Genomic DNA, 14,893 nt, shown 5'->3' with positions numbered 1-14,893 from the left:
CATATGATGTAATGTCTCTGGAGGATATAATAGTACTGGAGTGATATAAGAGGAGCGGCTGATATCAGTCACACATATGATGTAATGTCTCTGGAGGATATAATAGTGCTGGAGTGATATAAGAGGAGCGGCTGATATCAGTCACACATATGATGTAATGTCTCTGGAGGATATGATAGTACTGGAGTGATATAAGAGGAGCGGCTGATATCAGTCACATATATGATGTAATGTCTCTGGAGGATATAATAGTACTGGAGTGATATAAGAGGAGCGGCTGATATCAGTCACACATATGATGTAAGGTCTCTGGAGGATATAATAGTACTGGAGTGATATAAGAGGAGTGGCTGATATCAGTCACACATATGATGTAATGTCTCTGGAGGATATAATAGTGCTGGAGTGTTATAAGAGGAGCGGCTGATATCAGTCACATATGATGTAATGTCTCTGTAGGATATAATAGTACTGGAGTGATATAAGAGGAGAGGCTGATTTCAGTCACACATATGATGTAATGTCTCTGGAGGATATAATAGTGCTGGAGTGATATAAGAGGAGCGGCTGACATCAGTCACATATATGATGTAATGTCTCTGGAGGATATAATAGTGCTGGAGTGTTATAAGAGGAGCGGCTGATATCAGTCACATATGATGTAATGTCTCTGGAGGGTATAATAGTACTGGAGTGATATAAGAGGAGAGGCTGATTTCAGTCACACATATGATGTAATGTCTCTGGAGGATATAATAGTGCTGGAGTGATATAAGAGGAGCGGCTGACATCAGTCACATATATGATGTAATGTCTCTGGAGGATATAATAGTACTGGAGTGTTATAAGAGGAGCGGCTGATATCAGTCACATATGATGTAATGTCTCTGGAGGGTATAATAGTACTGGAGTGATATAAGAGGAGAGGCTGATTTCAGTCACACATATTATGTAATGTCTCTGGAGGATATAATAGTGCTGGAGTGATATAAGAGGAGCGGCTGACATCAGTCACATATATGATGTAATGTCTCTGGAGGATATAATAGTACTGGAGTGTTATAAGAGGAGCGGCTGATATCAGTCACACATAGGATGTAATGTCTCTGGAGGGTATAATAGTACTGGAGTGATATAAGAGGAGCGGCTGATATCAGTCACATATGATGTAATGTCTCTGGAGGATATAATAGTACTGGAGTGATATAAGAGGAGCGGCTGATATCAGTCACACATATGATGTAATGTCTCTGCAGGATATAATAGTGCTGGAGTGTTATAAGAGGAGCGGCTGATATCAGTCACACATATGATGTAATGTCTCTGGAGGATATAATAGTGCTGGAGTGATATAAGAGGAGCGGCTGATATCAGTCACATATGATGTAATGTCTCTGGAGGATATAATAGTACTGGAGTGATATAAGAGGAGCGGCTGATATCAGTCACATATGATGTAATGTCTCTGGAGGATATAATAGTACTGGAGTGATATAAGAGGAGCGGCTGATATCAGTCACACATATGATGTAATGTCTCTGGAGGATATAATAGTACTGGAGTGTTATAAGAGGAGCGGCTGATATCAGTCACATATGATGTAATGTCTCTGGAGGATATAATAGTACTGGAGTGATATAAGAGGAGCGGCTGATATCAGTCACATATGATGTAATGTCTCTGGAGGATATAATAGTACCGGAGTGATATAAGAGGAGCTGCTGATATCAGTCACATATGATGTAATGTCTCTGGAGGATATAATAGTGCTGGAGTGTTATAAGAGGAGCGGCTGATATCAGTCACACATATGATGTAATGTCTCTGGAGGATATAATAGTGCTGGAGTGATATAAGAGGAGCGGCTGATATCAGTCACATATGATGTAATGTCTCTGGAGGATATAATAGTACTGGAGTGTTATAAGAGGAGCGGCTGATATCAGTCACACATATGATGTAATGTCTCTGGAGGATATAATAGTGCTGGAGTGTTATAAGAGGAGCGGCTGATATCAGTCACACATATGATGTCTCTGGAGGATATAATAGTGCTGGAGTGTTATAGGAGAAGCGGCTGATATCAGTCACATATGATGTAATGTCTGGAGGATATAATAGTACTGGAGTGATATAAGAGGAGCGGCTGATATCAGTCACACATGATGTAATGTCTCTGGAGTATATAATAGTACTGGAGTGATATAAGAGGAGCGGCTGATATCAGTCACACATATGATGTAATGTCTCTGGAGGATATAATCGTACTGGAGTGATATAAGAGGAGAGGCTGATATCAGTCACACATATGATGTAATGTCTCTGGAGGATATAATACTGCAGAAGTGTTATAAGAGGAGCGGCTGATATCAGTCACATATATGATGTAATGTCTCTGGAGGATATAATAGTACTGGAGTGTTATAAGAGGAGCGGCTGATATCAGTCACATATGATGTAATGTCTGGAGGATATAATAGTACTGGAGTGTTATAAGAGGAGCGGCTGATATCAGTCACACATATGATGTAATGTCTCTGGAGGTTATAATAGTGCTGGAGTGTTATAAGAGGAGCGGCTGATATCAGTCACATATGATGTAATGTCTGGAGGATATAATAGTACTGGAGTGATATAAGAGGAGCGGCTGATATCAGTCACACATATGATGTAATGTCTCTGGAGGTTATAATAGTGCTGGAGTGTTATAAGAGGAGCGGCTGATATCAGTCACACATATGATGTAATGTCTCTGGAGGATATAATAGTACTGGAGTGATATAAGAGGAGCGGCTGATATCAGTCACATATGATGTAATGTCTCTGGAGGATATAATAGTACTGGAGTGTTATAAGAGGAGCGGCTGATATCAGTCACACATATGATGTAATGTCTCTGGAGGATATAATAGTGCTGGAGTGTTATAAGAGGAGCGGCTGATATCAGTCACACATATGATGTAATGTCTCTGGAGGATATAATAGTACTGGAGTGTTATAAGAGGAGCGGCTGATATCAGTCACATATGATGTAATGTCTCTGGAGGATATAATAGTACTGGAGTGATATAAGAGGAGCGGCTGATATCAGTCACACATATAATGTAATGTCTCTGGAGGATATAATAGTACTGGAGTGATATAAGAGGAGCGGCTGATATCAGTCACACATATGATGTAATGTCTCTGGAGGATATAATAGTACTGGAGTGTTATAAGAGGAGCGGCTGATATCAGTCACACATATGATGTAATGTCTGGAGGATATAATAGTACTGGAGTGATATAAGAGGAGCGGATGATATCAGTCACACATATGATGTAATGTCTCTGGAGGATATAATAGTACTGGAGTGTTATAAGAGGAGCGGCTGATATCAGTCACACATATGATGTAATGTCTCTGGAGGATATAATAGTGATGGAGTGATATAAGAGGAGCGGCTGATATCAGTCACATATATGATGTAATGTCTCTGGAGGATATAATAGTGCTGGAGTGATATAAGAGGAGTGGCTGATATCAGTCACATATGATGTAATGTCTCTGGAGGATATAATAGTACTGGAGTGATATAAGAGGAGCGGCTGATATCAGTCACATATGATGTAATGTCTCTGGAGGATATAATAGTGCTGGAGTGATATAAGAGGAGTGGCTGATATCAGTCACATATGATGTAATGTCTCTGGAGGATATAATAGTACTGGAGTGATATAAGAGGAGCGGCTGATATCAGTCACATATGATGTAATGTCTCTGGAGGATATAATAGTGCTGGAGTGTTATAAGAGGAGCGGCTGATATCAGTCACATATGATGTAATGTCTCTGGAGGATATAATAGTACTGGAGTGTTATAAGAGGAGCGGCTGATATCAGTCACATATGATGTAATGTCTCCGGAGCATATAATAGTACTGGAGTGATATAAGTGGAGCGGCTGATATCAGTCACATATATGATGTAATGTCTCTGGAGGATATAATAGTACTGGAGTGATATAAGAGGAGCGGCTGATATCAGTCACATATGATGTAATGTCTCTGGAGGATATAATAGTACTGGAGTGATATAAGAGGAGCGGCTGATATCAGTCACACATATGATGTAATGTCTCTGGAGGATATAATAGTACTGGAGTGATATAAGAGGAGCGGCTGATATCAGTCACATATATGATGTAATGTCTCTGGAGGATATAATAGTACTGGAGTGTAATAGGAGAAGTGGCTGATATCAGTCACATATGATGTAATGTCTCTGGAGGATATAATAGTGCTGGAGTGTTATAAGAGGAGCGGCTGATATCAGTCACATATGATGTAATGTCTCCGGAGCATATAATAGTACTGGAGTCATATAAGAGGAGCGGCTGATATCAGTCACATATATGATGTAATGTCACTGAAGGATATAATAGTACTGGAGTGTTATAAGAGGAGCGGCTGATATCAGTCACATATATGATGTAATGTCTCTGGAGGATATAATAGTACTGGAGAGTTATAAGAGGAGCGGCTGATATCAGTCACACATATGATGTAATGTCTCTGGAGGATATAATAGTACTGGAGAGTTATAAGAGGAGCGGCTGATATCAGTCACATATGATGTAATGTCTCTGGAGGATATAATAGTACTGGAGTCATATAAGAGGAGCGGCTGATATCAGTCACATATATGATGTAATGTCTCTGGAGGATATAATAGTACTGGAGTGTTATAAGAGGAGCGGCAGATATCAGTCACACATATGATGTAATGTCTCTGGAGGATATAATAGTACTGCAGTGATATAAGAGGAGCGGCTGATATCAGTCACATATGATGTAATGTCTCTGGAGGATATAATAGCGCTGGAGTGATATAAGAGGAGCGGCTGATATCCGTCACATATGATGTAATGTCTCTGGAGGATATAATAGTACTGGAGTGATATAAGAGGAGCGGCTGATATCAGTCACACATATGATGTAATGTCTCTGGAGGATATAATAGTACTGGAGTGATATAAGAGGAGCGGCTGATATCAGTCACATATATGATGTAATGTCTCTGGAGGATATAATAGTACTGGAGTGTAATAGGAGGAGTGGCTGATATCAGTCACATATGATGTAATGTCTCTGGAGGATATAATAGTACTGGAGTGATATAAGAGGAGCGGCTGATATCAGTCACACATATGATGTAATGTCACTGAAGGATATAATAGTACTGGAGTGATATAAGAGGAGCGGCTGATATCAGTCACACATATGATGTAATGTCTCTGGAGGATATAATAGTGCTGGAGTGATATAAGAGGAGCGGCTGATATCAGTCACACATATGATGTAATGTCACTGAAGGATATAATAGTACTGGAGTGTTATAAGAGGAGCGGCAGATATCAGTCACACATATGATGTAATGTCTCTGGAGGATATAATAGTACTGCAGTGATATAAGAGGAGCGGCTGATATCAGTCACATATGATGTAATGTCTGGAGGATATAATAGTACTGGAGTGATATAAGAGGAGCGGCTGATATCAGTCACACATATGATGTAATGTCTGGAGGATATAATAGTACTGGAGTGTTATAAGAGGAGCGGCTGATATCAGTCACATATGATGTAATGTCTCTGGAGGATATAATAGTGCTGGAGTGATATAAGAGGAGCGGCTGATATCAGTCACATATGATGTAATGTCTCTGGAGGATATAATAGTGCTGGAGTGATATAAGAGGAGCGGCTGATATCAGTCACATATATGATGTAATGTCTCTGGAGGATATAATAGTGCTGGATTGATATAAGAGGAGCGGCTGATATCAGTCATATATGATGTAATGTCTCTGGAGGATATAATAGTGCTGGAGTGATATAAGAGGAGCGGCTGATATCAGTCACACATATGATGTAATGTCTCTGGAGGATATAATAGTGCTGGAGTGATATAAGAGGAGCGGCTGATATCAGTCACACATATGATGTAATGTCTCTGGGGGATATAATAGTACTGGAGTGATATAAGAGGAGCGGCTGATATCAGTCACATATGATGTAATGTCTCTGGAGGATATAATAGCGCTGGAGTGATATAAGAGGAGCGGCTGATATCCGTCACATATGATGTAATGTCTCTGGAGGATATAATAGTACTGGAGTGATATAAGAGGAGCGGCTGATATCAGTCACACATATGATGTAATGTCTCTGGAGGATATAATAGTACTGGAGTGATATAAGAGGAGCGGCTGATATCAGTCACACATATGATGTAATGTCACTGAAGGATATAATAGTACTGGAGTGATATAAGAGGAGCGGCTGATATCAGTCACACATATGATGTAATGTCTCTGGAGGATATAATAGTGCTGGAGTGATATAAGAGGAGCGGCTGATATCAGTCACACATATGATGTAATGTCACTGAAGGATATAATAGTACTGGAGTGATATAAGAGGAGCGGCTGATATCAGTCACACATATGATGTAATGCCTCTGGCGGATATAATAGTACTGGAGTGTTATAAGAGGAGCGGCTGATATCAGTCACATATGATGTAATGTCTCTGGAGGATATAATAGTACTGGAGTGTTATAAGAGGAGCGGCTGATATCAGTCACATATGATGTAATGTTTCTGGAGGATATAATAGTGCTGGAGTGATATAAGAGGAGCGGCTGATATCAGTCACACATATGATGTAATGTCTCTGGAGGATATAATAGTGCTGGAGTGTTATAAGAGGAGCGGCTGATATCAGTCACACATATGATGTAATGTCTCTGGAGGATATAATAGTACTGGAGTGATATAAGAGGAGCGGCTGATATCAGTCACACATATGATGTAATGTCTCTGGAGGATATAATAGTACTGGAGTGATATAAGAGGAGCGGCTGATATCAGTCACATATGATGTAATGTCTCTGGAGGATATAATAGTGCTGGAGTGATATAAGAGGAGCGGCTGATATCAGTCACATATGATGTAATGTCTCTGGAGGATATAATAGTGCTGGAGTGATATAAGAGGAGCGGCTGTTATCAGTCACATATGATGTAATGTCTCTGGAGGATATAATAGTACTGGAGTGATATAAGAGGAGCGGCTGATATCAGTCACATATGATGTAATGTCTCCGGAGCATATAATAGTACTGGAGTGATATAAGTGGAGCGGCTGATATCAGTCACACATATGATGTAATGTCTCTGGAGGATATAATAGTACTGGAGTCATATAAGAGGAGCGGCTGATATCAGTCACATATATGATGTAATGTCTCTGGAGGATATAATAGTGCTGGAGTGATATAAGAGGAGCGGCTGATATCAGTCACACATATGATGTAATGTCACTGAAGGATATAATAGTACTGGAGTGTTATAAGAGGAGCGGCTGATATCAGTCACATATATGATGTAATGTCTCTGGAGGATATAATAGTACTGGAGTGTTATAAGAGGAGCGGCAGATATCAGTCACACATATGATGTAATGTCTCTGGAGGATATAATAGTACTGGAGTGATATAAGAGGAGCGGCTGATATCAGTCACATATGATGTAATGTCTGGAGGATATAATAGTACTGGAGTGATATAAGAGGAGCGGCTGATATCAGTCACACATATGATGTAATGTCTGGAGGATATAATAGTACTGGAGTGTTATAAGAGGAGCGGCTGATATCAGTCACATATGATGTAATGTCTCTGGATGATATAATAGTGCTGGAGTGATATAAGAGGAGCGGCTGATATCAGTCACATATGATGTAATGTCTCTGGAGGATATAATAGTGCTGGAGTGATATAAGAGGAGCGGCTGATATCAGTCACATATATGATGTAATGTCTCTGGAGGATATCATAGTGCTGGATTGATATAAGAGGAGCGGCTGATATCAGTCATATATGATGTAATGTCTCTGGAGGATATAATAGTGCTGGAGTGATATAAGAGGAGCGGCTGATATCAGTCACACATATGATGTAATGTCTCTGGAGGATATATTAGTACTGGAGTGTTATAAGAGGAGCGGCTGATATCAGTCACACATATGATGTAATGTCTCTGGAGGATATAATAGTACTGGAGTGATATAAGAGGAGCGGCTGATATCAGTCACACATGATGTAATGTCTCTGGGGGATATAATAGTACTGGAGTGTTATAAGAGGAGCGGCTGATATCAGTCACATATGATGTAATGTCTCTGGAGGATATAATAGTACTGGAGTGATATAAGAGGAGCGGCTGATATCAGTCACACATATGATGTAATGTCTCTGGAGGATATAATAGTACTGGAGTGATATAAGAGGAGCGGCTGATATCAGTCACACATATGATGTAATGTCTCTGGAAGATATAATAGTGCTGGAGTGTTATAAGAGGAGCGGCTGATATCAGTCACATATGATGTAATGTCTCTGGAGGATATAATAGTACTGGAGTGATATAAGAGGAGCGGCTGATATCAGTCACACATATGATGTAATGTCTCTGGAGGATATAATAGTACTGGAGTGATATAAGAGGAGCGGCTGATATCAGTCACATATGATGTAATGTCTCTGGAGGATATAATAGTGCTGGAGTGTTATAAGAGGAGCGGCTGATATCAGTCACATGTGATTTAATTGTCTCTGTAATATATAAGAGTACTGGAGCGTTATCAGCCGCTCCTCTTATATCAATCACACATATGATATAAATAATATTTTATTTGTAAAACCTTCCCTCAGATGACTCTGCTGACCCTTCCCTTTAATGATAATGAGATGACTCTGCTGACCCGCCCTCTAATGACAATGATATGACTCTGCTGACCTTGCCCTCTAATGGTAATGAGGTTATTCTATTGACCCTGCCCTCTAATGAGAATGAGATGACTCTGCTGACTCCACCATCTAATGAGAATGAGATTACCCTGCTGACATGCCCTATAATATTGAGATGATTCTAAAGACCCTGCCCTTTAAGAGAATGAGATAACTCTGCTGACCCCACCCTCTAATGATAATGAGATGACTCTGCTGACCCCACCCTCTAATGATAATGAGATGTCTCTGCTGACCTGCCTTCTAATGATATTTATATGTCTCTGCTGACCTGCCCTCTAATGCTAATGAAATTACTCTGGTGACCCACCCTGTAATGATATTGAGATTCTACTGACCCGCTCTCTAATGATAATGAGATGACTCTGCTGATCCTGCCCTGTAATAAGAATCAGATGACTCTATTGACCCTGCCCTCTAATGAGATGACTTTGCTTACCCCACCCTCTAATAATGAGATGACTTTGCTGATCCTGTCCTGCAGTGATAATCAGATGACTCTGCTGACCCGCCCTCTAATGAGAATGAGGTTACTCTGTTGACTCACCCCCTAATGAGAATGAGATGACTCTTCTCACCCCGCCCTCTAATGAGTTTGAGATGACCCTGCTGACCCGCCCTCTAATGATATTGAGAGGATTCTACAGAACCTGCCCTTTAAGAGAATGAGATGACTCTGCTGACCCGCTCTGTAATGTTAACAAGCTGACTCTGTTGACCCCGCCCTCTTTTGAAATGCCCTGCTGACCCTGCCCCCTAATGATTATGACATGACTCTGCAGAACCTGCCCTGTAATTAGAATGAGATCACTCTACTGACCCCATGTAATGATAATGAAATGACTCTGCTGACCCTGCTCTCTAATGATAATGAGATGATTCTGCTGACTCCCCCCCCTGTAATGATATTGAGATGACTTTGCTGACCACCCTCTGAGAATGAAATTGCTCTACGGACTTATTCCGCTAATGAGAATCAGGTGACTCTGTTGACCCAGCCCTCTAATGAGAAAGAGATGACTCTGCTTATCCATGCCTGTATATACATCACTGCTGACAGGTAGGAAAACTGCAGTATTTCAAGATTATTTTTTTAAATGTAGAAAGTCATATAAAGAATAAAAAATAAAAAAACACTGCCAATTTTATTTTACAAAATATGTGTTTAATAAAAACGTGATTTAATGAGTGTAATTTTCTGAGGATACATTACCTTAAAGGGGTTGTCTGGTTTTAGCAAATTTATATTATATTTTTGGACAATTGAAAGCTATACAATTTTTCAATATACTTTCTGTATTAATTTCTCACAGTTTTCAAGATCTCTGCTTGTTGTCAAGTAGGGACATTTATTATTTACTTCCAGTTGATAAAATTCTGTCCATAGTCAGGTGATGGTCACACAGCTGCATGGCTCGTTACATGGTCATGTGATGGACACACAGCTGCACGGCTCGTTACATGGTCATGTGATGGACACACAGTTGCACGGCTCGTTACATGGTCATGTGATGGACACACTAGAGGCACGGCTCGTTACATGGTCATGTTATGGACACAGGTTCACAGCTCGTTACATGGTCATGTGATGGACACACAGTTGCACGGCTCGTTACAGTTACAGTGTGTGCATCAGAGCGGTATCTTCTAACGATCCCAGCACCTGTGTGTCCATCACATGAACGTAGACAAACATGAATGTCCCTATTGAATGACAACAAACAGAGATCTTGAAAAATGTGAAGATTTAATACAGAAAGTATATTGGGACATTGTTTAACTTTTAATTTTGCAAAAAAATATCCCTAATGTCGCTAAAACCGGAGAACATCTTTAATGGTAATGTTACATGAACTGACGTGGGCCGTGTAGACGAGCGCAGATCAAGGAGACCGCTCATTTGCTCCTGTGACACGGAGCTATGGATGGGGACGAGCGGCCGTTACTCCGATCCCTCTTCCCCATCCGTTATCATCATGTCGGCGGCGCGTCTCCTGTTTACACCAAGATGCGCTGCCGACAACGATAAAAGTTTATTCATTTAAAATGACGCAATCACCAGAGGATCCGGCGTTCGCTCGTTTATCTGCTGATCGCTGCGCTGGTTACACACGGCAATTATCGGGAACGAGCGTTTTATGGACACTTGTTTGCCCGATAATCGTCCCGTGTAAAAGGGACGTCCTCTCTGTTATCAGCTGCAGATGAATCCGGTTTTACCTCTTACACACTGGGCGCGTTATCTGTACGTAGAGATTATGTTGTGTTTAACTCTTTCATTTCTTCCCCAGCGCACAATGCGGAAACTACAGGCGCGCCGGCAGCTCTACAAGGCGACAGTTTAGCACCTTCCTCCAGATCTCTTCTCCCGCCAAGTGTGACCCCCAATCATGTCTGGTGAGTGTGTAACTATCACGCCCATCATTTCCTAGTGTGTAACTATCACGCCCATCATTTCCTAGTGTGTAACTATCACGGCCATCATTTCCTAGTGTGTAACTATCACGGCCATCATTTCCTAGTGTGTAACTATCACGCCCATCATTTCCTAGTGTGTAACTATCACGCCCATCATTTCCTAGTGTGTAACTATCACACCCATCATTTCCTGCAGTCATTTGTCTACGACTTGTAGAATGTTCTTTAGTATTTTAAGGAGGTTTTACACGCGGTGATTATCGGGCAGATCATTAGTCCATAGAACGCTCGTTACTGATAATTCTCCTGTGTAAACAGGGAGACGCGACATGATGGTAATGGATGGGGGACGGGTGATCGGAGTAACGAGCGACGATCAATCATGTCTCCTTAATCTACGCTCGTTGCACCGGCCGAGTGTCAGCCGGTGTAAAAGGCACTTTACTTTGTATATTTATGTTTTCTCACAGCTCATGTCTCATACCTGTGCCTCATGCCTCATACCTCATACCTCATACCTGCGCCTCATACCTGCACCTCATACCTGCGCCTCATACCTCATACCTGTACCTCATACCTGCGCCTCATATCTGTGCCTCATGCCTCATACCTCATACCTGCGCCTCATACCTGTGCCTCATGCCTCATACCTGTGCCTCATACCTGTGCCTCATACCTGTGCCTCATACCTGTGCCTCATACCTGTGCCTCATGTCTCATACCTGTGTCTCATACCTGTGCCTCATACCTCATACCTGCGCCTCATACCTGCACCTCATACCTGCGCCTCATACCTGTACCTCATACCTGCGCCTCATATCTGTGCCTCATGCCTCATACCTCATACCTGCGCCTCATACCTGCGCCTCATACCTCATACCTGCGCCTCATACCTGTACCTCATACCTGCGCCTCATACCTGTGCCTCATACCTGTGCCTCATACCTGTGCCTCATACCTGTGCCTCATGCCCCATACCTGTGCCCCATACCTGTGACTCATACCTGTGCCTCATGCCTCATACCTGTACCTCATACCTATGCCTCATACCTATGCCTCATACCTGCGCCTCATACCTCATACCTGCGCCTCATACCTGTGCCTCATGCTTCATACCTGCGCCTCATACCTGAGCCTCATACCTCATACCTGCGCCTCATACCTGAGCCTCATACCTGTGCCTCATACCTCATACCTGCGCCTCATACCTGCGCCTCATACCTGCGCCTCATACCTGCGCCTCATACCTCATACCTGCGCCTCATACCTCATACCTGCGCCTCATACCTCATACCTGCGCCTCATACCTCATACCTGAGCTTCATACCTCATACCTGAGCCTCATACCTCATACCTGCGCCTCATACCTGCGCCTCATACCTGCGCCTCATACCTGCGCCTAATACCTCATACCTGCGCCTAATACCTCATACCTGTGCCTCATACCTGTGCCTCATACCTGCGCCTCATACCTCATACCTGAGCCTCATACCTGTGCTTCATACCTCCTACCTGCGCCTCATACCTGCGCCTCATACCTCATACCTGCGCCTCATACCTCATACCTGAGCCTCATACCTGAGCCTCATACCTCATACCTGAGCCTCATACCTCATACCTGCGCCTCATACCTGCGCCTCATACCTGTGCCTCATGCCTCATACCTCCTACCTGTGCCTCATGCCTCATACCTTGCTCGTCACTCACCAATCTCATACCTGTTGTAAATAAAGGTTTATTCTATAATACTAAATGTGTAATATTTTGGAGGCGGTTGCCGTGCGTTCTCACTGATCTCTTCAGGCTGCGGCTCGGGGGCCACAACTTTATAACATTGGGTTATATTCTGATATTGATGGATCTGATGTTATTTCTTTATCGTTTCACCAATAATAAGGAAAATGGTCGGAATCTAAAAATTTCAGGGAAAAGATCTGCGATTTATGTGACATCTTTGTGCTCGTTTTGGGTCTGACAGGGTCCGTTGTGTCTTTGCAGGTCCTCACCGCCAGGAGCGCGGGTTTTTCTGGCTCACTATATTGGGGGTCCTGGCTGGGATTTCCGCTGAGGACGCCTGTAAATGCATCGTCCTGGAACAAGAGGTGGATCTGGCGCGGTTGACGTCCGATCACTGCTGCGTCAATCTCACCCTTTCTGTCGACACCTTGGAGTGGAACATCTTCACCCCCCTCCGCAGCCTCCGGGTCCTCGACCTCTCCAACTCTGGAATCTTGGAAATCACGGACTCCGAGGAGGGAAGAAACCAAACGCTCGTTGAGTTTTTGTATCTGAACCACAACCACTTGTTGGAACTTCCTGAGGGTTTCCTGAGCAACGCGCCCAACTTGAGGGTTCTTCACCTGGAGTTCAACGAGCTCCGTCACCTTCCCCTAAACTTCTTACAAGTCTCCGGCCACATCCGGGAGATCCACCTGAGCTACAACAACCTGAATTCCTTCCCCGTTCTTCTCCTGAAACCTTCTCTCACCACATTTGGCTTCCTCAATAACTCTCTGGATTGCACCTGCGCCTTCTATGACCAACTGGAGCCCAAATTTGGTGCCAATGACACTCGGCTCCTGCTGGATGATGTCATTTGTGCTTCTCCCAAAGACGCCAATGGACGGAAAATCCTAGACATTCAAAGAAACGTTGTGTGCAGGTCCCACAGCTTAACCGTGGCCTTGATCTGCGTCCCGTTGGTGGTGCTGGTTCTGCTCACGTGCTGGTACGTCTTCTGCCGGAGACGGAAAGGAGCGTATTCCAGCACAAGGCGAGAGTGCAGTCTGGTCACGGTGGATCGCAACGGAGCCGGGAATATGGGACAATATCATCACTACGAACCCCGACAGAACTTCCAAAAGGAGCGGAGGGAACAGGAAGTCCATCAGTTCAAAGACCCCATTCTCCTGAGACCATCTGCTGCTCTTCTGGGGAGCAACCGAGACCTCTACGAAGAGGTGGAGATCAAACTGGGGACCTCCGCAGACTCCCTGGTGGAAGGTGATGGACATGCAGGGCGGGAGGGGGCAGGTTTGATGTTGGCTGTAGAAGAAGAAGAAGAAGAGGTGGAGTTGAAGCCGGATGAGCCAGAAGTGGAGACTGTGAGTTTCACCGAGGTCATGAAGGACTCGAGTGACCGTGAGAAGCTTTATCTGAACCAGACGACGGACTATTACAGTTTGGTGCCAGAGATTGAGTTGGAAGACTCAGACCATTGCGAGTACGAGAGCGTCGACCTCTCCTGAGTGACCTCCAGGGTTTACAACCAATGGACTAAATATTGTGATGAAAGAAGTAAAGACCGGGGGAGCTTACAATAGACTGACGGGAGCTTACAATAGACTGACGGGAGCTTACAATAGACTGACGGGAGCTTACAATAGACTGACGGGAGCTTACAATAGACTGACGGGAGCTTACAATAGACTGACGGGAGCTTACAATAGACTGACGGGAGCTTACAATAGACTGACGGGAGCTTACAATAGACTGACGGGAGCTTACAATAGACTGACGGGAGCTTACAATAGACTGACGGGAGCTTACAATAGACTGACGGGAGCTTACAATAGACTGACGGGAGCTTACAATAGACTGACGGGAGCTTACAATAGACTGAC

General features: G+C 43.1%; 1 protein-coding gene across 2 annotated transcripts in view; it reads left to right on the top strand.

Moving 5' to 3' along the window:
• Positions 1–14,573, top strand: part of LOC142657009 (uncharacterized) — a 37,681-nt gene extending 23,108 nt beyond the window's left edge. For both annotated transcript variants that reach the window (XM_075832060.1, XM_075832061.1), the window contains exons 3-4: positions 11,144–11,249; positions 13,269–14,573. In XM_075832060.1, the coding sequence (XP_075688175.1) occupies positions 11,243–11,249; positions 13,269–14,518 (1,257 nt within the window). In that variant the 5' untranslated portion in view covers positions 11,144–11,242 and the 3' untranslated portion in view covers positions 14,519–14,573. The remainder of the gene's footprint in view (positions 1–11,143; positions 11,250–13,268) is intronic.
• Positions 14,574–14,893: the final 320 nt, after the last annotated feature.

This window comes from Rhinoderma darwinii, chromosome 7 (assembly GCF_050947455.1).
Source record: "Rhinoderma darwinii isolate aRhiDar2 chromosome 7, aRhiDar2.hap1, whole genome shotgun sequence".
NCBI lineage: Eukaryota > Metazoa > Chordata > Amphibia > Anura > Rhinodermatidae > Rhinoderma > Rhinoderma darwinii.
Note: the sequence above shows the minus strand (reverse complement) of the source record. Positions and strands in the feature narration are given on the sequence as shown.